General features: G+C 38.1%; 2 protein-coding genes across 3 annotated transcripts in view; one reads left to right on the forward strand and one right to left on the reverse strand.

Moving 5' to 3' along the window:
• Positions 1-334: 334 nt before the first annotated feature.
• Positions 335-9,232, reverse strand: LOC117974081 (heat shock factor-binding protein 1-like). Its single transcript, XM_034928506.2, has 4 exons — positions 9,016-9,232; positions 3,149-3,215; positions 2,626-2,723; positions 335-638 (listed from the first exon to the last, which is right to left on the reverse strand). The coding sequence occupies exons 1-4, from the start codon at positions 9,058-9,060 to the stop codon at positions 627-629; spliced, it is 222 nt and encodes a 73-aa protein (XP_034784397.1). The 5' UTR covers positions 9,061-9,232; the 3' UTR covers positions 335-626.
• Positions 9,233-13,995: 4,763 nt separating this feature from the next.
• LOC117424230 (solute carrier family 66 member 2-like) overlaps positions 13,996-27,461 on the forward strand; it is a 36,048-nt gene continuing 22,582 nt past the window's right edge. The window contains exons 1-3 of one of the 2 annotated variants that reach the window (XM_058992552.1): positions 13,996-14,066; positions 20,479-20,748; positions 26,891-27,024. In XM_058992552.1, the coding sequence (XP_058848535.1) occupies positions 20,531-20,748; positions 26,891-27,024 (352 nt within the window). In that variant the 5' untranslated portion in view covers positions 13,996-14,066; positions 20,479-20,530. Of the gene's footprint in view, positions 14,067-19,220; positions 19,286-20,478; positions 20,749-26,890; positions 27,025-27,461 lie in introns of those variants that run through there. The other variant, XM_058992550.1, reaches the window with a different exon arrangement.

Below are 27,461 nucleotides of genomic sequence, written 5' to 3' on the forward strand. Positions count from 1 at the left end.
CAGCGAACAAGGGGTGGGACGGGGCTGGAGATGCAGTACTGAGTGTCCTGTTGATATGCAGTGCCTTTTAAACCTGTTTTACTGTGAAAAAAAATACTTTTAAACAGCGCATCTAAAATAAACTGCGTGTGTGAAAATAAATTGGACCTGAAGTGTCTGAGGCGCACTGAATAAATGGACCACTAAGGGTGTGATCATTCTGCACCAAATGGGAAAGTAAGAAAAACAACTGTATGAAACTGTATGAGACTTCTTTCACAACAGCACTTAGGTATGTGAAACTTTAGATAAAATGCAAGTCATTAGTAATACAAATTATCTTTTACAAAAGACATATAGCTTTGGAACAAACTTTATTTAACTAAATGGAAACATATCCACTTGGCATTTTGGTAGTGTGTTAATACTTACTACTTTAACTTTAAGAAGTTTACAATTGTATAACTATAATAAGCTCTGTAAAATATTAAGAAAAAATGTTAAATTCTAAATGTACAGTCAATGTGTCAGGAATGCAACCATTATTACAAGAATTAATATAAAAAATGCTTTACACATAGCAATTTGAAAAAAGAAAAAAAGAAGTCTTGTGATCTTGTAGAAAGTCATTCAGTAGCAATGGTGTATTATTTGGCAACCTGTTGAAAAAAAAAATCCAAAACAAAGAAAGTTAAGATTCACACTACAAAGCCTGAGCCAGACTAAAACATTCTTATAGGTCTTCCAAGTTCACAAGCATCTGTAAACATGTTCACTCACCAGTAAACTAAACATTTACACTCACACAGAAGAACAAGCAAAGGACCAACTCAAGCAAAGGATGCATTCAGAAAGTGTGTACAGTAACAAAGCTCTACATTGCTAAAACAGTGGTGCCTATTTAGTTAGGAATGCAGTGCACTCACAGTACTAAGCTGTTAAAGAAACAAGTTTAATAAGAGCAAGTAGCTTTAAAATAAGTTGCAAGAGCAGGAGCTGCTCATCAGTTCTAGTTTCCTGCAATAAACCTATGTAGCACAGGCTCGATCAGCCAAAAGCCAAAGCATCTAACTTGGTAAGTTAGCATCACCTAGTGCTGGGCTGTGTTTTGCCAGCACTACAAAATGGAAAGATATCCAAAATAACTGATCGCCACCATAAAACGCACTTTAATTCAAAGCTACTTTTAAACTTGATCTCACAATATGTATATGTACTTGGAGTGGCCAATTTAAAATAAAAAATAAAATATTCATTGTGTATCATTATGCCAAGAAGGATTTTTACCCACAAAATATTCCTTTCTACTACTTCTCTTAGAGGCTTCTCTTTTTCTTTTGTATAAATACTTATTTGGCCAGAAATACAACAAATCATAACTATCCCCATAATATGGTTATTTAAATATTTGAATGTTTTCTTTGCCCTTACAACTTCCAAAGTAATCTGTGGATTTTTATGTTATTTAAAACATGCAACAATTAATAGAAATGGAACCAATTATACAGTGACTATATAATGCTTAACAGTTTTGTCAGTAAAATTAACGAATACAGTAATCCGTCACGTATCCGCCCTGCCCGTTTACCCGCCATGATCAATCGCTTCAGCAACGTTAGTTTATTATTGAACAGAAAAGATTAGTTCAGAGATTGTAGATCCACCAGAGTTTATGTATACTGTGTTGTATGTGCTCCGTGCGCAACCATTGCTGAAAGTGTCACGTGAGCTGTTCAGTGTGTTGACTTGATATGTAAATAAATCCTTGATATGTAAATAAATCCGTCTCGCTGTCACTCAGCAGCAAATGCACGCACCCACGCTGCAGACAGCTACTCTGTCACAAGCATTAATACCCTGTATCTTACTAAACAAGGGATTTAGGGGAGTTCCCTTATAAAAGCTGAATCTCAAAACAATAATTGTGTGAATATAATGTACCGCTGTCCCTTTTCTTTGCAGCGCCAGCAATAAAGTCAAGGTGAGTGTCTTATTTATTAACCACAAACAACTGTAGCTGGCTTCCAGTCTCACACTGTAGGCAGGTACTGTTTCTCACTCAAAAAACTGTCACACACTTTAACGGCTCCTCCACCACCATTCACACACGGAGCCGTGCAATCTAACTAACCCCATTCACTCCCGGCTGCGCATACACACTCTCATGCATACCAGTTTAACAATACACACAACACGTACAACACAACAACCACAGCAGCAGGTCTTCTGAGCCCCCAGTTGTCCGGGTCGCTACAATAATAATTGTTACAGCTGTGTATAATGGTATTTAAAACAGGATTCATTTATCCGCCTTTTTACATATCCGCCCTTACTCTGGTCCCACGGCAGGCGGATATGTGACGGATACTGTACACCCTTATCACAAATATAGAATATTTATAAAATAATTTACAATCTAAGCAAATACGTGAGCTGAAAATGTCATTGCTACAAATATCGGCTGGTATAAAAAAAAATGTTCATGTCATGCATGTGATATGGTAGAAAATGATCAAATTAGGATTTAGGAACTATCCATAAATACATTTTATAAAGAAAGACTTGTATTTTCTGAATTTAAATGTTCGATATGTGGGTGTTTCCTGTCCCCTTTATTGTGAAACATGCCTTACATTAGAAACTCACCTTGTTTTCTCCTCCCTCGATCTCTTCCACACCTGCCTGTGTCATTAGGTCTGCAATATTCTTTTCCAAGTCATCAATACGAGTGCTCATCTCATCAAGTGGTTTCATTAAAGAAAAACATGGCTTTTAAATATATGGTTAACCTTGTAACTAATGTCATTTAAGTTACAACATAGGAAACACTGGCATGTCCAGAGATCATCTGATTTCACAGACCTAGATTAGCACTCATTTCAGGTTACCTTTGGTATGATAGTTCAAGACTAGTGCTAATCACAAACTGTGAAACATTAGGCATATATTATGTATGCAAACTTAAATGGGAAATTCTTTGACAATTATTTAAACTGTTACAGGTTTTCCCATGTTTCATGGGATGATTGGTAGTTTTGTTTGTCTCAGATACCTAACCAAGTCAAAAATGATCATTTGCAGAATATAAGTGTAAAAAAAAAGAACTGTACACTACCTGAAAATAAAATATGCAATGCACTCTATGTATGTAAAGACTGATAAAGGATATTTCTTCCAATGATCTGGTCTGACATGGTTTGGAACTTGTCCTGCATCTGCTGAAGCAATGTCTGAACCTACAATAAACCGTGAAAAATATATTCAGTCAAACAGTGAAATCATTCAGATCTGAAGGACGAGAACCTAATGCATGTATTACATATAACAAACAAATATTCCAAGCCAAAGCAACTGTCTGCAATTGGTGTCCTCCGCGATGTGGAAACTGGTAGGTTATGAAACAACTGTTAGTTACCTTCCATCGTGGACGTCATATTTTAAACATACAGTTTGCATTCAACAATAAAATACAGGAGATCACTGGATGTGGACCCGCAACCTTTTCTGGACTGCTCAGCTCCCGACGCATCCAGAGCTCTTCCGCTGACACACTCACAGACCAATGGAAATGCAACCACTTAATACTTTAAGCCAGTGTACACAACCTTTCCTAAAATAATCTATCTGCAGTCATGTCTCTATTGATGCCTTCATAATTTGAAATACGAGAACTGAGAGGTGTTATTTTCAGATTTCTATTACAATGTTATATTAGTACTACCTCAAAAGGGGAGATGCAATAATCAGACTATAGCATAAAAGAGTAAAGGAACGTGGAACACTGCAGTACGGTGTCCATATTAGGCCATCTTCGTACATCAAAAAGGAGTCATTAAGTGATCCCGCCGCTGTAACCCTCCTCCCTCCTCTAAGGCCCTGTCCACACTACATAACCGATCTCGAGAACCGTACTCGAAACCGCTCGAATTAATACAGCTCAAAGCATCCACACTGAAGTACCGTTTCTTGTAGTCAGGCTTATTGTGTCCATACACCATTAGAATAGTTCAGTTACAATTCCCAGCAGCGCAATGAACCGTGGAAATTAATACGATAGTATCCAACCATGCACTGTATTTTATTTTAAAATAATGTGTTATGCCCCATATTAACAGAGGTCCATATTGCATAAATTAAATATAACAAGTACTGCGGAAAAAGGAAATCCGAACGAACACACACACACACACGTAGGGCTTGAAGTTTTCAGGTTTTATTTTTAATCAGGTGAAGTCCCTTTAAACAAATTGAGCTAATTCTGTTTTATAATTAAACTCAGAAAAAGCTGTTAATTACAAAACAATCTTTGTTTTTACCTTCATATCTTGCCTGAGCCTAATTCTGGTCCTCTTAATTTTATTTCAAACAGAGCTGACAAATTACGTAATTTGTTCATCCCCGATCCTACTTTTAACTCGCATTTCATTTTTGCAGTCGCCTAATTTAACGTTGTGTTTTTGTTATTTTCCCCACTAGTTTAACAGAGATGTCTCGACAGATTTTTTGAAGCATAAAAATGAATACCTAGTGCGCAGTGTACACCGATAGCAAGTCCTTCATGCGCCTGCTCTGAGTATTTCGCCAAACATACCACAAAGCATTTTGGTATATTTGAGGATACACAAAAAATGTATTTTGGTATTACTTCGTCCACACTTCTGATAAACCGCACTACCTGATGCGATCTAATTAGAACCGGACTCGAGACTACCTCCTGAGGTGGTCTCGAGTACGGTATTAAATGCTGCGTAGTTTGGATGCAAACCGTATTTAGCACTTTTAAGCCGGCTTAAATGCAACTAATACGGTTTAAAGGCATAGTGTGGACAGGGCCCTTAAAACTCTCTCCTCCTCAAAACTCGCTCCTCCCTCCGTCATGCTCCATGCTCCCTCCCATATCATTTTTGCGGGTCTGAAGGAGGTATGACACAGGCCAGGTTTTTGGGATGGAACCGCATAACAGTCTCGCGTTTTGATTGGTCCATGTCTGTCACATGAATATGTCGTCACACGAGTGGAAAAGCTTGCAGGCATTTTTATCATTGTGATCAGAGATAGAGATCTGCTTTCCACAACCTTACCATTAAAATATAATGTGGTATTACGCTGTACTGATATAACAAACTATGGGTGATTACTTTATACGAATTATCATGTTATGCACAAATATAAGAATTGGCTTTCTGTGGTGGTGTACTTTTTTCTTTCAAGTAGCATATATCTATAATCGTTTTTGCGATATATTTTAATATAAAATGTATACTCTATTGCAGTTTTGTTAGAGGATACATTAGTTCATCTCTAATGTAATCACAGTTTTACATATAGACTGCCCCTGTTTTCATTTACGTCGCAAATTCTGGGCTGCTTTGCTTTTCAGATAATGTCCCAAATTCTGGGCCGATTTGGTTTGCAGATAACGTCCCAAATTCTGGGCCGCTTTGGTTTTTAGATAACGTCCCAAATTCTGGGCCGCTCTGATAACATCCCAATTTCTGGGCTGCTCTGGTTTTTAGATTTTTGAATTCAGGCCAGTTTTTGAGATATTCTGCTCAGCTGACAGCCGAGTTTCTAAGTCATGCATGCACAGTTTACCATAAACTGGACCGTTAATTCATTTAAGAGTAACCCTTAGTACATGAATCAAAGTTAATGTATTTTTACTCTCCCCAGAAAATATTTAGGAACATGGTATACCAAAAAAAAAAAAAAAAAAGGACATCTCATTTGCTTATGTAATGTCCATCAATATATAGTGAGGCGTCGGGGTTTATCAGAACTTCTGGGTTTAAGAGACCAGTGCCCTTCAACAACTTCAAATAAATCCTATTGTATTGTATTAGTCAACATTTCCCTTATCTATTCCTGATAGTTTATACTGCAGGTCAGGGGTTTTCAACCTTTTTTTGAAATTGTACCCCTTCTATCTGGAGGTTTCAGCTCGAGTACCACTTTACAATTTTCGCTCAACTGAACGGTACCTCAGTTACAATAAAATGGAGAATAATCTGATGACCCCCCCCTGTTTATTTAATAAATTTGGGTGACAAACTGCTAGTTTAGGACAGAACAAAAAACAGTAGGCTTAATTCTTAAAACTTTTAACTACAAGTATTTGAATGCAAAGAATTAAAAAAAGACAAGTATTGGGTTAGGAGCACACCTATTTTTTTGTAACTTTGACGGCCTTTTTTAAATTTTGACAGCCTTTTGTAAAAGTGAAGGCCTTTTGATACCCAGCATACACTGCAATACCCAGCAAAGTTATACACTGATATTCTGATAGCACAGCAATTCAATTGAAGTTTGTAATTGGTGTGTACCTCAAATACACAATAAAAAGTGATATTTATAGGGTATACAGTTATACAGCGATACAGTGGTTTCGGACATCTAAGAACAGGTACTGCGAGCATCTGGATTCATACCCAGAGGTACTCTGTACTCTGTTGCTACGAAACTGAGCATATTACATTCAGGCTGTTCTAGAACCCTTCGAACGGTGGTTATAGGTGCTCTGGTTCGAGAGATATGACTGAAAATGTGTTTTTTAACACTGCCGTAGACATGAATGGGGCTGAATACCCGATAATATATTTTGCAAAGAATTGCTACGGTGGGTGTATGCGTGCGGGGGTTGCATGGTGGGTGTGTGCGTGCGGGGGTTGCATGGTGGGTGTGTGCGTGCGGGGGTTGCATGGTGGTGTGTGCGTGCGGGGGTTGCATGGTGGTGTGTGCGTGCGGGGGTTGCATGGTGGTGTGTGCGTGCGGGGGTTGCATGGTGGTGTGTGCGTGCGGGGGTTGCATGGTGGTACACGTGTGTGGAGGGGAATTTGAGTGCAGGTTTTGCGCAAAAGAGGGGCGGGGAAAAGACTGGGAAGGGTAGGGTAAAAGAAATTACTACAATAATTTATTTTCACTATTAGTCTTTAATAAAGGAAAACGACTGCTTTAATTAATTTTCACGTATCTATTTCAGTGCAATGTAGTTTCTACATGTAATAAGAAATACGTTTTTTTAACATTTACATTTACATTTTATTTCTGTTTTTTCATAAAAAAAAAAAAAAGATTTCTGGGGACAGTAAAAAATACATTAACTTTGATTCATGTACTAAGGGTTACTCTTAAATGAATTAACGGTCCAGTTTATGGTAAACTGTGCATGCATGACTTAGAAACTCGGCTGTCAGCTGAGCAGAATATCTCAAAAACTGGCCTGAATTCAAAAATCTAAAAACCAGAGCAGCCCAGAAATTGGGATGTTATCAGAGCGGCCCAGAATTTGGGACGTTATCTAAAAACCAAAGCGGCCCAGAATTTGGGACGTTATCTGCAAACCAAATCGGCCCAGAATTTGGGACATTATCTGAAAAGCAAAGCAGCCCAGAATTTGCGACGTAAATGAAAACAGGGGCAGTCTATATGTAAAACTGTGATTACATTAGAGATGAACTAATGTATCCTCTAACAAAACTGCAATAGAGTATACATTTTATATTAAAATATATCGCAAAAACGATTATAGATATATGCTACTTGAAAGAAAAAAGTACACCACCACAGAAAGCCAATTCTTATATTTGTGCATAACATGATAATTCGTATAAAGTAATCACCCATAGTTTGTTATATCAGTACAACGTAATACCACATTATATTTTAATGGAAAGGTTGTGGAAAGCAGATCTCTATCTCTGATCACAATGATAAAAATGCCTGCAAGCTTTTCCACTCGTGTGACGACATATTCATGTGACAGACATGGACCAATCAAAACGCGAGACTGTTATGCGGTTCCATCCCAAAAACCTGGCCTGCGTCATACCTTGTCTGAAGAGAGCAGCCAATAAAGAACTGTTTCCATTGGTTAGGTTAAATGCTAGTCATATTGTCCGGGAGACCAATTACGTAATTGAATGGGGCGTAGCTAACTGTCTAAACACATTCAACCGAGAACTGAAAAAAGTAACATTTATACTACTAATAATAATAATGTCAATATCTAAAGCCTAATAATTAGTTTTCGTGAGGTAAATGACTGCAATTGTACATTTCAATACAAGCAAAGCAAGTCCAAAAAAGCACATAAATGCACACTCGTTAAAAAATACTCTAAGAACCTACTAATTGTATGTGTATATTTCTAGTAGGTATTTTTTTTATCGTTTGTGTGTCTGTGTGTGTTTAACAATATTATATATATATATACACACACACACACACACACACACACACACACACACACACACACACACACATTTTTAAAAAGTCCTTAGCGCTTCAGAGTTTTAGAGGAGGTAGGAGAGTTTCAGAGGAGGGAGCACATAATGACTCATTTTTGCCCGATGTACGAAAACACCGTAAAGCAGATTCGGTCCACTAACACCAAAATGGCTAAAAAGGGCATCGGTTGTCAAGCGGAAGTTATGGTAACTAACAAACAGCAAAGTAAGTGTCCTAGTGTCAAACACAGCTGTAGCTACCGAGATTCAGAGCTATCATTGCTGTACCGATATTTCAACTAATGCAATTAATGACAGAAAACATGACTTATGCAAAGTATTAAAAAGTCTGCTTACACAGAACACCGTGACGGGTAGCTGCCACTACTCGTAGTACTCCCCCTGCTAGTAATGCTATGCAGAACACTTTGCTTTTGATATGATGGTATACCATTAGATTAGATGTATAGCGTTTGTAATTTTCTACCAGTCCTTCAAAACCTAATCGGATTACATCCACGTTTTCGTATTAATTAAAACGTGTGTAAACGATTTTGAACCGTTTCAATAATGACATTTACACAAACATATCCAGCTACGTGCCGTAGCTAGGTACAGATATACATGACAGGTTTTATTTTTCGGAACAATAATCTCACAAGACATACACCTGCTGCAGACTCAAATGTCATGAACCTAGTTTAGAGCACCTTCCTCACCCTAATCGACACAGTAAAGAGATGTTCAACAAGGCCTACTTAGTAAACATAAATAAATAAGTTACTAGAATTGTAGGTATTTTTGCACTTACCACACCTGTGAGATCCTGCACTGATTTTGGATCAGTCTCTGACATCCTTTCCGCGGCTCTGGTACTAAAATTTTTGAAATTCTAAATAGTATAAATAATTACAAGTATTTATTATTTTTACAAAATTCTCCTAACCACAAACACTCCTAGCTCTGCTTTTGGGAGACCAACGGCAAACGATAGAACGCTCCAGCATGGTCTCTCGCGATACTGACGAAGTGGTTTTTTAAACAATGATTCCTGGAACCTGTATTTTTTTTCACTTTAACTGGACTGCTATGCTTTGTGGGTAATGTAGTTCTTCTAATGGGCTTTGCTTGTTGAAGTTTGGAACAGCTTAACACTTGCCTAAAAAACAGAAAGGCTAACGGATTGTTCTAAGTGGGTAACAACGCACGTATTCCTCATTAATTGTTTTTGTACTCCTCGTGGGGGTGTGTGTGTGTGTGTTGGGGGGGGGGGGGGGGGGGGGGGGGGGGGGGGTGTGTAAACAAACTGGACAGCCAACGATCAGTCTGTTTCTGACAATTCACAAGCACAGGAGTCTGCATTTTATAACGATAAAGCGTGATTCCTAATAATAATTAACGTGAGATAATGTTGTAAATCCTCATTTAACGCCCTGTCCTAACTGTTGATACTGTTTCCACACGGGGCTACATTGTTGTAAGCAAATAACCGTATATTTTTTACAGCAGACTTCAATTTAGGACAAGCATCTTGCAGTAAGGGTTGGGCTGGATGATAATACTCCTCACCAATACACACTGTAACTAAACTAAATGTTATACTTTCGGTTCTTCCTATTTTAATCTGGGTTTTCCAAGCATGGAACCATACCATTAATTAAATAGTTATTTTGATGCACTATACTTTTTGTATTGTAAAATTCAGTACGTTAGGCTAACTACAGCTTGATGTGTTTACCCCATAAGAATCTTAATTAACTGATATTTTGGTTATAGCCTACTAAAGGGTAGCCTACTATTTTCTCATAAATTATAGGAGCATTTTCACCTTTTCTTGTAATTTATGAGAAATGTTAAACGTTTAATAAGCACACACTTTTCATATTGTTTTTCTTTCTTTTCCACTCTTATTTTCTTCTCTATTAATAAACAGGGAATAAACACGAAGTTAAGCATCTGACTGATTTTTATATACAGTCGTATATAGAGCAATTGTTTCGGTTTGTATAAAATCAAGAGAGAACATTACGAAGGGGGTTTCAAACTGTTTTATGTAGACTAATGTTTGATGTCACTATACTTCTAAATTGCGTGGATTGCAAAAGAAAAAGGGGGAAAGGCAGAATGCTATACATGGTAAATGCACTGGATTTTCTTTGTAATTAATTACATTTATTACTGAATTTTATTTATATATTTACAATAAAATATTTATTCAAATGTATGCCATAAAAGCAAGGAATTTATTTGTACAGGAAAGATTGGTGTTCAGGACGTGTGACGTATAGATATTAAAATAGGCTACATTATTCTGTTCAAACTGGAGAATTAAAGCCATTGCGCACGTGTTCTGTACAGCGGTTAACTTTGCAGCAGCAAAATGGTTTTAGCAGAAAAAACTCAATTTCAGGATGTTCTTGAACAAGGCCAAATAATAATGCTGTTACTCCAGCTTGCTTCAGCAGGTATCAGTATTGTTATGAGACGGAGAAGATCTAGAAGGCAGCTGTATCACCTGGAGCGGTTACAACCACAAAACGGAACCCACCTCGAAAGTGGGTGTACAAGTGTTGCAATATATTTTGGGAAAATATCGTGCAAGATCATTTTAATGATCAACGCTGGCGTACCCATTTCAGGATGACCAGGGAAGCTTTTAACGAACTGTGCACTAAACTTGACCCGTATATTGCTCCAGAACAGTTCAGCTCAAGATCACCTATACCAATTTAAAAGAGAATCGCTATCGCTCTTTATAAGCTGGCTAGCTGTGCAGAATATGCAGTCTCCCAGTTGCACCTGTTACTGTTAGTCGCCGTTTTTTCCTCCCAGTAAGGAACTTCCTTAGGAGCTGCAGTGCACTTTGGGGAATTCGCTTATTTTATGCGAATAAAATTGTTTCCATTTAAAGTTATGCGCATTAAGGCACCTTAATTCGCATTTTCTGAAAATATCGACTTCCCTAAAACCCTAAGGACTAGGGTTTTTTAAAGTTCGAATAAATGTACACGTTTTTGTGAATTATACCCATTTCCATTGAGCTTGTCGCATATTTTTTTTAATCCGTAAACTTTTAGCAAATAAATCCACTGCAATGGCTATGTTTCCATTAATATATCGAAGCAAATAATGTCTTATGCGCATTTGAAATTGGGCAAAAGTAATGCGTATAATCAACCTAAAATTGGAAATCAATTTCAACGGACAAACTGGCCGACGTAATGACGTGGGCGGAGCTAAGGTTATTCGCATCGAAAATTGAAATACGCTAGAAAAATAGTGCGACAGACAGTTTCCACTCTTTTTCCTGATTTTCCTTTACAAATGTATGCGATTTTACTTGTACGATGACGTATCACATCTAGCGAATAACCCCAGTGTACTAAACAGCAGTCTACTGTCCATCACTTCCCACCAGTTTATTATTCACAAAAAAATAATTATTCTGAAAGTATTGTAGCGTGCACGGGGGAAGGCAGCAGGGCTGGTAGGTGACGTAATCACACACAAAGACATAAGCCCGATATACGCTCCTTGCAAGTCAGATATTTTGTACAGCGGTATCGGCGCTATGCTTTTAATGCGAGAGGTCCCGGGTTCACGCCGCCCTCCGCCTGTGTGTGGATTGCCTCACCCTGTGTGATGCGCCTGCCTACGGGAACCATGATTGCTACAGTATTCTCGGGTGAAAATCTAACCATAATATTTGACCGGTGTACTTGAATACAATACTTTTTGTATTGTAAAATTCTGTACGTTAGGCTACCTACAGTCTGTATTACCTGTAGTTGCGGGTTCGCTGTGTCCCTGTGGTTGTGCGAGCTATCCTGCACGCACGGTGCGCTCTGGCCCCTGTCATTGGCTGTTGGTTGTGTGTGCCCATTGGTCCTAGTGTGCGGCTAGGGACCAATGGGATAGCTGTTCACTCTGGCACCTGATTAGCATAAAGGGGCGGGGCTAAGTTATAAAAGGGGGCATTGCACGCTCATTGCGGGCGTTCCAGGGCAAGCAGCCAGAAGTGGGTGGCAATATTAATAAAGCGCCGAACCTGAAAGTGGCGTGTTGTCTACTTCTATTCTGCCTATTGCGTGAAACGCTGCACCGGTGTTAGCAGTAGGATGAAAAAAGGAAGTAATCCAGCGTTGAGCAGGAGCAGGTACAAGATGGAGATGGACCAGTGGCTGTGGTACGACCCTGAGCCGTCACGGAACCGGTGGGATGGCGGACTGGAGGATAAAGGCAGGTGCCTTTCCTGCAGGGAGTTTGGGCACCAAGTGGTGTGCTGCCCCTTCCAGGAGGTAGGGGACCTACTGCCTGCCTGAAAACAAAAGCGGAGGAGGGGCGGCCATTCGCGGAGGTTAACGAGGGAGCCTGGACCATCTCCAGTGTGTGGGCTGGAAGACCTGCCACCAAGAGAGTGCCTTTGCACGATGTGTGATGTATAGATATTAAAATAGGTTACATTCTGTTCAAACTGGAAAATTAAAGCCATTGTGCACATGCTCGAACTGTGGACTAAACTTGACCCGTATATTACCCCAGAACAGTTCAGCTCAAGATCACCTATACCAACAGAAAAGAGAATCGCTATCGCTCTGTATAAGCTGGCTAGCTGTGCAGAACAGGCAGTCTCTCAGTTGCACCTGTTCCTGTTAGTTGCTGTTTTTTCCTCCCAGTAAGGAACTTCCTTAGGAGCTGCAGTGCACTTTGGGGGATTTGCTTATTTTATGCGAATAAAATTGTTTCCATTTAAAGTTATGCGCATTAAGGCACCTTAATTCGCATTTTCTGAAAATACCGACTTTCCTAAAACCCTAAGGTCTAGGGTTTTTAAAAGATCGAATAAATTTACACGTTTCTGCAAATTATACCCATTTCCATTGAGCTTGTTGCATATTTTTTTAATCCGTAAACTTTTAGCGAATAAATTCACTGCAACGGAAACATAGCCACAGCCAATGGCGGGCGCAAACCCGGGAACTATCGCGCTAAGCATAGCGCCGATACCGCTGTACAGAAGAGCCAAGTCATTGCAAAGAGCGTATATCTGGCTTATGTCCCAGAGTGTGATTATGTCACCTACCAGGTCCTGCTGCTGCCTTCCCCCGTGCACGCTGCACTCTCCCCAGCTAGCCTCAAGTCCGCCCCGGACTTGCTCACGGCTACAGTCTGACGAGTGAGTGCCGGGGTACCTGGCTGCATCCCACTAATGTAGAGATCTCGGTTAACGCAAGCAGGCGCATCACACAGGGCGAGGCAATCCACACACAGACGTAGGGCGGGCGCGAACCCGGGACCTCTCGCACTAAAGCATAACGAGTCGGCTGTTTTGCGCAGCTGTGTCTGCGCTATGCTTCAATTCGAGAAGAATCGCGTCGGTCTGTGTGGTGCGCCTGCGTTAAGCGAGCTCGCTACAGTATTTGTTTATTAAAACAATAATTGTATTACAATAGTAGGTGGTGTCAATACTAATGTAACGTGCAATACGTACTGTCTCTGCTGTGTACAAAATAGTACAATGAACAGAGTTGTAACTTCTTATCACGGTATCATAATCATAACATAATTCAAACTAAACAATCATACCATATTCTCTAACATGAACAATTGTGCCACTATGTTTTAATTAAACGATCGTTAGGGTTTACAGTTTAAATTGTATCGTAGTCTATATCAGCAAATCTTATCTTACTAATTTCCTCTTTCTGTTGAGTTTTTTTTTTTTTAAATACAGGGAAACAGCGTGAGCAGTATAACTCCAAATATATCCTTGAAATAAAAATCATTGTGCCTCTGTTGCAGGAAGTAGACACTTCTTGTAGCAGCCACTGCAGCTGCCAAAGGAATTTTCGTCTGACGGAGGTAAGCTGTGTTCTTAAAAACCAACCTCTTTTATCTCCTATAACGAGCGAAACTACACAGTGAATCATGCATTTGCTAACACGGAATAATATTTGTTTCACATAGTTTTAAATAGGATCATAAATTCGTGTTTGCGATACAGTGTATTTGTACAAGTTGAATTTAAACTTCCTCAAAGACGCAAAGTAACAAAGTACTGTAAATAGAAAGCCAATGACATTACAGCAAAGAAGCTGTTGTTCATATTATCATATTGTGTTAAAACAAACAACCTTTTGTTAAATATGATATGGTAAAAGTGCTTTTGTTAAACAGTAAGTGTATAGTATAATTTATAATTGTGAACATATTCAAGAAGAGAAATAAAGCACTGCTTTTTTTTTTAAAAGTATAAGTAGGTATAATACTGAGTCGGGTACTCCATTCCAATCACCTAATTTCAGTTACATCTTTAAAAAAAGTAACTGGTCTAGTTTTTTTCCATCATCTGATTGTGAATGATTGTGGTATTAAAATGAACATGTATAGATAGTGTTTTTTTATTTTTTAGAAATATATATTTGCTGTGTTTAACGTTTAAATTCTGTAAACATTTAAACAAAAACGCGTTGCCAGCATATTTCTTTCATCTTCAAATAATTTCATAAGACATGTTCCATCTATTCTTAGCTGCATATCTGGTTCATAGGGGATTGCTGCACATTTAAAGACACTATCAGGTTTCATCCCTCAGGAACGTGTGAGGTCTCTCAGCTTTGTCCACTAGAAGGTATAGATAGATAGCGATGTGGGGTTCATAGCACTAAATATGGTTAATACTCTTTATAGACCTCTCACAATATGAAAGAAGTTGGGTATCTACTAAGTGATTCTTATCTCATGCATGATATAGTGGACTCACAGTGGACCTTTTGTTAAAGTAAGTTTAATACCTTGGATAACACACCCACGGCAAGGCTTTTGTAGCCCGTTTCACCCCACTAAAGACACCTTGCTTGCTCACTAAATATATGATGTACATACCACTGTGTTCCTGTACTTTTATCACAGCTTCCGTTTTTAAACACTGCTCCTTTAAGACACACTTGAGTTCCTCTTGACACCTCTTCTTTTCACAGTTAACACTGTACCAACCCAATAAAGTGTCAACAACATTATTTCAAGTCTGCATTTTGTGCAGCTTTCATTAAAAAGCAGATACTGTTGAAACTTACCAAGTAGAAAGCAACTTGTTGGAATGCAGTTCTTAGCTGTATTAAGACATAAAGAGGATGTGCCTGGGCAGAGCCTACCTGTTTGTGTCATCCTAGAAATTCTGGCAGCACATTAGGATCCCTATTTCTGTGATCCTCAATTTCTTGAGGCAGGAGTTTAAGATCAGAAAGCTCGCTTTTTACAAATATCAAGTGTCTCCCGTTTGTATAATATGTAGATTTAAAGGTTTCAGCTGTTTTTTTTTATAATATTTAACTATGCCTATAGAACAGCTTTACTCTGTGCCATAGCTTCTATCAAACCGAATGACCTGCAGCTCAGGAAGTGATGACATGGTGTGTGTCTATATTTCCCCAATTGCAGTAAAATGCAGCTATGATGTTGCTAATGGTCTGGTACCTAATCTCTAAATCCTATGTAAGTTTACCATGGTAAATTTGCACTGTCATTTGCACTTTTCCTATTCTTTTCCCATGGTTTTACTTTGCTGTTATCATAGATTACCATGGTTAGCCATGTTGTTTTTTTTTTTTTGTTTTGTTTTAATATGCTTACTAATAGGCTTTACTATGCTTTCACTTTGCTTTATCACACTTTGCTTTGCTTTTATCTGTGGCAAACCTTTATAAAGTATGTGCTGTTACATGGTCTTCTAACTGAACATTTTGTCTTACTGTGTTTTACATTTTTATTCTGTGAAGTTTACAATGTTTGCATATGCTTGACTAATCTATACCTATTTTTTATTAGATTTTCTGTCTATGCCATTTACAATTTTACATGTTGTGTGTGTTTATATATATATTTGCACACACACACACACGGGTAACATTTTGTAGCTTAAGTATGTTATACATGATTATAAACAATCTATAAACATGTTATTATACTATTTAACAATTATAGAATATGATTAGAACTAATAAGACTATTATACATTTTTGCCATTGTTTTTTGCTATTGTTTATAATCAGTTAAAATGAATACAGTGTGTCTACCTGTCTTTTTAGATCTGTTTGTCTTTCTATGCCTGTCTGTCTGTCTGTCTGTCTCACCAATTGTATGATGCTGCTTTGCTTTGGCAATACAGTTTTATACACTTTTGCCTTTTTTTTTTGTTGCTATTGTTTATAATCAGTTATAATGGATACCTTAACTAAAGTGTTACCGACATTTGTATGTTTATGTCTGTTTATTTTCCCATTCTAATATTATTCATTATAATAAATTACAGTTTCTGCACTTGTGTATATTTATAGAGCTGGAACAGTAATAAATAGTGATCAAGCACACAAATAATGGAATAATAAATAGATAAAAATAACCTGCATTGAAGTATCCCTTTTAAGGACCAAGGCTTTGAAATCCATTACCTCTCATTAGCACCAGCAACATTATCATTGCTTCGCCTTTTCTTCTTATGAAAATCTTTTGGTTAATTGCTTGTTTTTTATATTTTAATTTGAGATTGTTTTTGCTGATGAAGTTGCTTTCTGCACTATAGATCTCAAACTCATATACTGTATTTGCATTAAAAAAGTGAAGAACCATTTATATCACAATAAAATGGTGACCAGTGAAGATAGAGTAGAGTTTTAGCAAGAAAGAAGCGTGAAGCCAATATTCTAAAAACGGCAGCTTGTTTATTCAGCTACAGGCAAGCAGACAGACATTCAGCACGATTCTCCACTCACTTGAATACCTCAACCCCTGCTAGCTCGCAGGACACCTCTTAGTCCACAACTCAATAAACATTGCAACACTGGTTAAACCTCGGCCAATCAGTGGCCGTTACCCGGCCCCTTCCCCTGATCTTGCTAGGTGCGCTCTAAGATCCTCAGGGTGCCTTTCCCCACGCTTGGTAGTGGTCAGCGCTGGTCAAAGTTGCATCAATAGTCCAGAATGGGGAGTTGCTCTGCAAGCAGGGGAGCATCCTGCGAGTTGGAAATTACAGGTGCAGAGTTGTGCAACTCTGTCCTGCTGCACACAGTGCTGCAAGGCAATGCAGTCCAGCACAGTTAAAGCACAGTTCCAGAGACGCACACAAAATAACAAAGTCCCAATGCCAGCCATTTGTTACAATATCAATAAAGTTAATAAGAGATAAGAAAATGGGGTCTAAAGCTGGTCTTTTATCATCTCACTAAAACTGAACGTCGAGTAAAATATAACTAGTTTGTAAGCAAAGAACACCATGCAATTGTTTATTATTATCTAGTGTTCTGTGAGGTTGTGACTGGACAGTGCATGTTTGATTTGAGGCTCCCCCACCCAGTAATTTTGGCTGGCACTCAAAGCTGAATATGTGTACATGTTGCAGCACACTGTTCAAGGAAGAAACAAACAAGCGCTTCCTCTGTGATAAATGTGAAAGCCCAGAGTTTCCTGTAAAATAAGGGTAGATATGTCTCCTATCTCACCAGCACAGCACTGTTACTAAATTAGATTGAATCTCCAGCATTGATTCAGGTCATGCTTTATCTTAACTAGGCAATACTTTATAGGAATTGTAGAGTAATTAGAGTTGTCGTTTACCAGGAATAACTATTAATATTGATTAAAGCAGAAGAAGGCTCTTATGAAGATGGAAATACTGAAAGAAACTAAAATGCAATGACACACATTTCAACTAGAAGTCTTAGGGTTCACTGTGTATATATTATTTTGTGTGAATGGTCTCTTATGGATACACTCTTGTGAAGAGTCTATATTATTTTGCTTCTTACTTTTTAATGTCTTCTCCAAGCCATTGGGAATGGTTGATTATTACCTGCCTGATTCTCTATTAGAAGATTGCTTGCTAATTGCACACCTCGGGCCTCATTTACGAAAGGACACTAAATTTGGAGTTAGCGTGCATGTAAAGTAGTAAGCCTAACATGCACGATAAATCTAAATTTACTGCCCCATTTACTAACAGAGAATGTATTAATTTATGTGCACGCTACATGTATTATGACCGATAATTTAATGTGCATGATAATGTCAGAGACTTACCCGTGACCATGTGATCTCAAAAGCCCCAGCAGTCCTGACTTACTTTGACTGAAAATGAGCGATCAGCAGGCACAGCACTCAGCAGGGGACAGGCAGAGGCAACAGAAAGTGGAACTTAACTCCTTACCTTTTACTTTTACTATGTATTCTTTGTCTGATGTAAAAAAAATAACAATAAAAGAAAAAAAAAAATCCTTTCTCCTTTAATGCATATGGCCCGCCCATTAGCTTCTAAAATTGCTTTGTCCTGTATTGTTTTGGAATTCTTCTTTAAAACAACCCGCCTCTTTAATTTAACACAGGTATTCAACATGTGTAATCTGCTTTGTATGAGTGACATTCCCATTAAGCCAGTCACAGCTCACTGAGGTAGTAAAATAGCCAATCAAATAGCACACAGGATCCATTTCCTCACGCACACAGCACACATAATTTTATTAGAGTAACAAAGTGAAGGCTTGTTTAAACTATTTATTTTACTTTGTGTCAAATATAAAATCAGAAGCAAAAAAAGTAATTGGAGATGTCATGGAAGCGAAAGGTGGAGACGGAACACAGAAGATTCCAAAATCGTTAGCCAGATGATTAATGAATAATTGTTCAATGAATAATTTTGACGGCAAGGCAATATGTCTGATTTGCAGTGCAACGGTTGCAGTTATGAAAGATTAACATACAGCATCATTATGACACGCTGCCCAAAGTAACATATTTTGAGTTTATTGGAAATGAAAGAAGCTATGGAGTCAACGAAAGGTTTTCCTGAAAAGTGCTGTGGATGCCATGAACAACACAACCACAGGAAAGGACTTTTTTAACTTCAAGAAACCACGGAAAGTGCCGAATTACCTTGGAGAAAGGTTACTGAGGGTGCACCATATGACTGGTCAAAAGTGTGGACTAGCTAACTGGAAAAAATGAAAGAAAGAAATACAGAAGTACCACTTTTCTTAAACTGGATTCTGCATCAACAAGCATTATGTGGAAAAGTTGCAGAATTAGAACAGGTAATGAGCATTGTTATCAAGTGTGCCAAAAAAAAAGTGTCTGAACAGAAGTCATAAAAAGGTACACTTCATAGTGGTACTGTTTAATATTGTCAATGTCTTTTTTTCACTACTGTTAAAAATGTTATATTTTTTAATATGAGTTAAATATTGAGACTTAGCAGTATTTTGTTTTACTGATTGAGATTTCCATTGAAATAAAATACTCTTCTATTTCCTCCATTATATTACATTTGTGATATAAGCCCATTGTTCATGGAAACAGTTTGTACACATTTTTATAACATTATTAGGAGTAGGTGGGGCCATATCCCACTGGGTTACAACAAAGGAATCATCAATATACTGTTTCATCTACTTTGTATAATATTATAATTGCTGAGCATGTGTCAAGAACAACATAGCATATTTCAGAGTAAGGAAATAAACCAGCATATAAATATTCATATTAGGTTTGCTAATAATATATTCCTCCATTGTTTTAGCTTTTGTGCATATCTACTAACAAATTTTTTCAATACCATAGATGACAATTTGCCACTGCTTCCTCATGGCTTTCTTCATTTGCTCATTACAGAGCTCAAACTGCATTAAGACATCAGTGAGTGATAAGATAAAAAAAAAACAGCTACACTGTCAGAAAGCTGCACTGTCAAAGCGTCATATCTCAGAGATCATTTGATGGACAAAATTCATATTTGCAGTGTAAACATTGTGTGCTAAATGCAATAGTGACATTGACATCTGACCTAATATTGCTGCTAGACGGCACACTTCTAGATAATGTCTTCATATTTGGTAAACAGCTGTATTCTATGATTCTCTGTGAAGTTCAGTTACAGTTGTTAAGTAAATGTTACTTATATTTTACTCTATGTGATGCTTTGCTTTTTGTTCACAAATACAGTTCACTCCACTATTTCCAAAATAATTAACTGACAGCGTTCCATTCAGCCTTCATATGTCCCTTCCATCAGTCAGAGGTTTGTACACTAACTGATTCTTATGGATTCCCCATCCAAAGCTGTCAGGGTGCATGAATAAATTAAAATCTGGATGGTACAGTAGATATCGAAGGTCTAGCTGCAGTGCTTTAGATGATCCTAGCAGCATGCAGATGATTCTACTACCAGAAATAAGGAAATTGGACTAATTGAAATTACAAGGCAAACAGGGTTTGTATTTCTTGGTAGGGAACCATAGAAGCAAGGCACTGAGGGCTTCACAGAGTGGAGCCAGTTGAAGATGGACATTGAGATGGAGATGAAGATGAACAGTGACGGGGACCCCACCACCTCCTGGCCCCTGCTGTCTTGGCTAGCCTCCTGCATCATGGTGTTTGGGGGGGTCGTGCCCTATGTCCCCCAGTATCAGGAGATACTCAGGACCTCCAACACTGAGGGGTTTTCCACACGTGTCTGCCTTGTCCTTCTGGTGGCCAACATTCTTCGAATCTTCTTCTGGTAAGTAACCCCAAATATACCGCTGATGTGCACTGCTTGACTGCTTATTAGGACCTGACTGCCCTAATGGATTTAGAAAGAGCAGATAAAGTTCACCTAACTATGCTGTACATTGATGGCTACTTTAAAGATGATCTATCCATCATGTTAGAATTGTGCACAAATGGGTTAAAGAGCATGACAGAGACTTCAAACAGTAAATCATTTACATAAAACAATACAAATATTCGAAACGTTAACCCAAAAGAAACAGTTAACATGTTTCAGTCAATAATTGTTTCTTAACAATTCTTAATATGGACTCCATTTTAAAATATAGGAAAATTAGTTTACATGTACTGTATGTAAGTATTATTATGTTTTAGTATAAAGCACAAGGTTTAACTACACTACCCAGAAGCCCAGCTACAACACTTGTATGTTACGTGTTTGTATCTTTATTTGGCCATTGGATAACGAGAAATCAGGTGGTTTTGTGGGTGTTTCAGTTGGCTTTGTGCTGTTGGTCTGTCTCTTCTGCGGTGCTGCCTGCTTATGTGCTGTGTGAGAGGAGTGATTTGAAAAAGCAACTAGCTGTTTTGTGAGAGTTTTATTGAGTGGGATAATTTTGGAGTTGTATATACAGAACAGTCAAAAGTACCTGAAAAAAACTTTAAAAATAAATAAATAAAAATAAAACACTTCATTTAATGTATTTAATTTATTTAGTTGTTATCGCAAATCCGTTGCTTCTTCACCACTCAACACAATGAAATGACACGGTGGTTTAAGTGAAACCTTACTTTAGTTTTTTTTTATTTTTTATTTATCATTAACTCCTTAATAATACTATTAGCCCCTTCAACACGTTTTATTATTATTATTTCATAACAGCAACAGTATTTTGATCATTTTAAAATCATCCATTTGTCTTTGTGTTATTTGTATTATGCATCAGAAATAAAATAAATCCCACTGCAGCTACCCCATCCCTCAAAACCAAATAGAACAAATATTAGCTGTAAAATGTTACTACATAAACCCTGCCATTAGTGTGTGTGTGTGTGTGTGTGTGTGTGTGTGTGTGTGTGTGTGTGTGTGCGTGTATGTATATATATATATATATATATACACACACAGCAGGGAGGGGGTTAATATCCTTCCTGCATAAAACATGTGCAAATGCGCATTGGTTTAATTTAATTTAATTTAATTGTTTTATTGTTTAATTATATTTGTTAATTGTTGTATTATTAATTATCCCCTGCACCTGGTGATCATTGTAAATTAGAGCCAGGTGCAGGGTATTTGAAGGAAGCAGCCAGTCTGTTCAGGGCTGCTGGTGTGTATAGGAGCCCGCTTGATAGTGTGCTCAAGCGTAAAAACAAAGGTAGTGTAAAACCTTTTGTTCTGTGTGAAATCTGTGTGGTTTATGTCTCTCCGAACTGGTATATTTGGGTACTGTAGCGTTGTGTTGCTTCAGTTTGGCGATCCCACCGCTGCCATCATATGTAAACGAGCCCCTAGAGCAGGGGTGCCCAATCCTGGTCCTGGAGGGCCGGTGTCCCTCCTGGTTTTTGTTCCAACTGTACACTAAATTGCTTAATTGGACCAATTAAGCTTCTAATAAGTGCTTGATTGGTCCAATTAAGTAATTTAGGGGGCAGTTGGAACAAAAGCCAGGAAGCCGGCCCTCCAGGACCAGGATTGGGCACCCCTGCCCTAGAGTAAGACCCCCCCCGTTATATCATAAATCTTCCCTTCTGCTACTTGTTGGAGGAGATACATGTTGTGTATACCTGGTTGCTAGGCAGATAAGCCCTGCATATTCTTAGCAATGGCCACAGCCATAATAAAGCAATGCATTTGAATGCTATTACGTATTTTCAATAAATGCAAGGTCTAAAAATAAAACACAATTGGCTGATGAACTTGGCAAGGAGTATACCCAAGTGTTGTTTTTCAGTCTCTTGGACTGGAAAGGCGAAGTTTGCCCACCTGTGATCCTGCTTTTTACTTTTTGAAATGCAAATTGCTGGCATTCCAGTTGCGCTTAATTAGCGTAATAGGAAACAGTAAGCTTATCTTGAGCAAATAGATACAAGTCACATGATTCACATAAATGACTTACTGAGACCATAATTGGTCCATGGTATTCCACAGGCACTGTTTGGGTATAGCAGACTGCAGATTGTTTGCTTACAGTTTGTTTATGGGACTTCAGCTAAGCCAAAATATACTCAGTACTTATCAATAAGAAACAATGAGTGTTACAATATCACAAACCCACAAGCAAATGCTTCAAAGGGGGCAACACAAGACTTAGTGACAATGACAGAAGACATAATTGTTGAGGGGCAAAGTGTCTTTCCCTACAAATGAATTGCTTCTGTGTTACCCACACAGAGCCATATTCTAGATCCTAAAAAAACAATACATGTTTTTCTGAACAGTCTTTCTGATTGAACTGCATCAGGTTCACTGAAAGTACAGAAGGGTTTTCAATTAGTCAGGTTCTAAATGCTATGGAAATCGCCAGCCTTTGAATAGCATCTGTCCTGCTGGGGGACTAACATTTTTCGCAAACTGACAGTGGATAGGATTATGTTAAAGTTTTGGAGTAAAATTAAATATTCTTTTTTTTCTGTCCCTTTACCTTTTTATGATGTTTACAGTCATTCTGAGTTCTTCCTATTTGTGGTTCTATTGCACTGTGGTTCTATTGCATTGAGTGGTTCTATTGCATTGAATGGTTCTTTTGCACTGTCGTTCTATTGCATTGAGTGGTTCTATTGCAATGTGTGGTTATATTGCATTGAGTGGTTCCTATTGCACTGAGCGGTTCTATTGCAATTTCTCAAATATTGTGCTTTTCAATTGTTTTGATAAGTCTGTGTCAAAGTGTTATTACCTGAGTTCGAGAGCTGCTTTCAGTTCTAGTTGCCTACCATAACATATTTAACTAGACCAGTCAAAGTGTCTTTATAGAAGTAAAAGCCAGTAACATCTAGTGATCAGCTAGTTTGAATTTCCTCTTGTAATACCTGCAGTGCACAGCTTAGCAAAGACACTGTCTGATCTAGCCTTTGTTACTTATATCTTTGGCAGGCATCTAGAACTGAAGAGCAGCTCCTGAACTAGGTGCAAGCATACACAGTACAGTGGTGTTCACATTTATTAAAATACTCCATAGCTTCTGTAGTTCTGATTTATTGTGCATATGATATCGAACCACTGTAACTGAATATCTTGGAAAATAGGCAAATTAGTGATTGTCTAATTTAATTGATGACTTTAATAGACCACACATGCAATTAATTTAAATTACTAAGAGAAAAGGAACACATAACCACATTCCACTTTTATGTTATTCATTAGACTTCCTTATGTTATGGACATGGGGGGGGGGGGGGGGGGGGAGTTAGGATCTGTTTATTGGTTTTAAAGATATGTACTGTCATTCCATTTTGTCCATTGTTTTCTATGGGCATTCCGTTTTGTCCATTGTTTTCTATGGGCATTCCGTTTTGTCCATTGTTTTCTATGGGCATTCCGTTTTGTCCATTGTTTTTTATGGGCATTCCGTTTTGTCATTCGTTTTAGTATGTCCTTTTAGCACTGGGGATTTAGATCTGTCCTCTAAATCACTGCAGGAAAAGTGATTAAAAAAAAACATAACGAGTGCTGTGGCTTTTCTATTCGTACCACATCATGGATCATTATTGCTGTGTTACCTTTTTGACAGTGTGGGCAATAATCCTTACACGATCAGTGCACTAGAGCGGCCATTTTGAAAAGAGCTTTGAAACAGACTCTAAAGCTATAATTGTAAAAAATTGTTAAAAATGAAAAGAAAAATTACAGGTACTCTATTTAAACAGTTATAGCAACAAGTGGGGATGTGTTACTCTTTCAAATGAAGCTTGACCTAATGGGATACCTTCAACTCAACTATACAGCATAATCCTGATATGTTTAAGATCCACTAGCATTTATTTCCAATGTCCAATGATGCCTGGGGATGCACTCATCTGACAGAATCACAGTCATTTCTTAGAAAAACCGACTAACACACATTGACAGTGAGGTTCTTCAGTGAGGTTGGAGTAGTTTAGGTGTGAAATACTTGGTTGCAAGTTGGTATGGCCTAAATCCACATGCTCTGTGTACTTGTACAATACTTGTAGAAAGGGGGAGAGGTCTACAAATCAACTCTCTCTGGTAGGTAAGTCTGAGCACACTGACTTTCTGTGAACAGGATGTGAGTGGTTGAGGGAATATGAATGTCCAGACAGTTGTTATATTTTGAAATAGTCTGTGTTTATTAAATCCAAAAACAAATAAACCGCCCTGCTACCAAAAATGGTATTGGGGGGAACATGGCGGATTTGCAGACTCAAAAACAAATATATACAGAAACAATTAACAATCCCTATCCACGGTGCACAAAACTGTGCTCTTGTAAATCCATGATTGTGTTGAGTGCTTGTTTTGTGAAGGTAGTGCTCAGGGATTCTGTGCTGGCTCAGTGGCGGCAGCTCCTGCGTACCATTCTCCTTCTGCAAAACACATAGGGTACATTTTTAAATTCAATCTCACGCTCTGAAAGAGCGTCCGAGAAATCTCTTTGGAGTGCTTCAGAGTGTGAATTTTCCTTTAGTTTTAGAATGACGGTTTGAAAATGGAAGCCGTCAGCGAGAACACAAAAGTTATGGTTTTCTCAATGATTGAAAACACTTTTGGTAATGTTTTACAAGATCTTCAATCTGACAGTGAGGACGAAAATGTAAGCCGGTCGTTCACGTAAAATTTAATACTGATAGTATTATTATTAACTATGATTATCATGCAGTTGCGCCGTTTAATGGCTTTTTCTTAGACCGATATAACCGTTTTTTTTATTTATATATTTTTTATATGAGTTTTCAACTCTTAAGTGCTCTTCAGTTTGATTTAACCCAGGCATTTTGAAAGTGAGCGCTCGAGAATCCAGATCTGAAGCTGGGGCGGCCAGAGTGTGCTCCGAGCCCTCCGAAATTCATCTCCTCTGAGTTTTCGAACAACACCACAGAGCACTCCAGGAGTTTACGAACAGTCAGAGTGCGCTCTGACACTCTGAGATTGAGTTTACAAACTCACCCATAAACAAAAACACATAACAAAATGAAACTGAAGGCTCCGGTCGTATGTTACCTTCAGTGCAAGGGGCTGTACTTACGTATCTGTGCCCCCATTGTACTACCGGACTCCCTGCAATCAGTTCGGCGCCATGGTCTCTCCAATCACTGTCTGCCCCGCTGTTATTTTTTTCTTCTTCCTAAAAACAGTTTATAAACAGTGCTAATCATGTTATGCAATTGAATGAACTAATCACTTAAAACATATTAGAATGGCATGCATATTATTGTGCTAATGCAGGTAATGTTGTAATCTGGCTCATTAAAAATATAAAATATGCTTTATCCCAGGATCTCAACATTATAAATTGGTATGTCGAGATCACAAAATATAGCTAACAAAATAATTCTATAAAAATACATGTTGTGCAATTTCATTCTCAATGTGCAATTTTGAAAGAAACACATGTTAGATTATAGTTTGCAAACCATGCTTTCAGATTTTATTTGGTCATCCCCGCCCATTCAATGGCTTCTTTCTTGTCATTAACCAGCCAGCTGCTTCCCCTATTGACAGACTATGCTTTCAGCCAGTAATATGCTTTGACTCAGAAGACCTAGGAACAGATTTCTGAGAGTATGGTTTGGACACATACTTTTACCTTGTGTCGTACCAGAGATCATAATTTAACCCCTTAAGGTAAACAAGGAATTGAGCGAATTAAAATACACTTGAGAGTGACTCAAGTATCACAAGAAGACCAGATCCAACCTGTTAGTTCATTTTAAACCCTGTTTTGTGCACCTCATTGCAAAAATAAGACAGTTTGCATCATATATGTCCCTTGCACCTTAAAGGGTTAAAATATAAATACATGCTTGCAATTACGTGTTTCTTTCAGAACTGTACATTTGAGGTATGTGTAACTAATGGAAGTGCAAAATAGGTAAGAATGAGTTTGTTAGTTACAACAACCTCAAGTCTATTGCTAATGCAAGTCTTGTCAACACTGAACAGAGGTCTGTCTATTTCTGTACCCCTCCAGGTTTGGAAAGCAGTTTGAATCCCCTCTCCTGTTCCAGAGCATGGTAATGATCCTTACAATGCTGGCTATGCTACGCCTCTGCTGTTCAGTCCAAACAGCCAATCGCGTCTCCGCCAAACAACACTACTTCACAGGTACTTATTGCCTTGCTTTGGAGTGTTTCTCCATTCATTTCATTGAAAGCTTTTCAACATTAACCTAACCGTAGAGGGGGAAAAACAACCCCTGAGGGGCTGTTTGTAATGGCGATATGGAATTGCATTTGCTATTGGAAGAAAGTGGGTCAGTGCTGCTGTGCTACATTAGCAGAATGGGATTTTTGTGTTTTATAATAGGGGGGTATTTTTGAATGTTCAGTCTCGATGTGATGTTTGGATGGAATGTTTATAGAAGTTGAAAGTATACTAGCCAGCTGTACACTGAATATAATGTTGAGGTTGTATGAGTCTAAAACCAAGTAGTTGTTTATTTGCTGGAGGCAAGAAGCACGCCAGTAACCATTAATGAATATACAAGTACTAAAGTATGGGTATAGTCAATTAATTAACTGGTATTTGTACCCTGGGTATTT

Source organism: Acipenser ruthenus, chromosome 19, assembly GCF_902713425.1.
Source record: "Acipenser ruthenus chromosome 19, fAciRut3.2 maternal haplotype, whole genome shotgun sequence".
Classification (NCBI taxonomy): domain Eukaryota; kingdom Metazoa; phylum Chordata; class Actinopteri; order Acipenseriformes; family Acipenseridae; genus Acipenser; species Acipenser ruthenus.

Excerpts from the sequence above, each read along its gene's own strand:
- LOC117974081 (XM_034928506.2), bottom strand. The coding sequence starts at position 9,060 with ATGTCAGAGACTGATCCAAAATCAGTGCAGGATCTCACAGGTGTG. Across the intron at positions 3,216-9,015 it reads TGCAGGATCTCACAGGTGTG|GTTCAGACATTGCTTCAGCA; the intron begins GTAAGTGCAAAA and ends GGTTTATTGTAG. Across the intron at positions 2,724-3,148 it reads AGACCAGATCATTGGAAGAA|TTGATGAGATGAGCACTCGT; the intron begins ATATCCTTTATC and ends TAATGAAACCAC.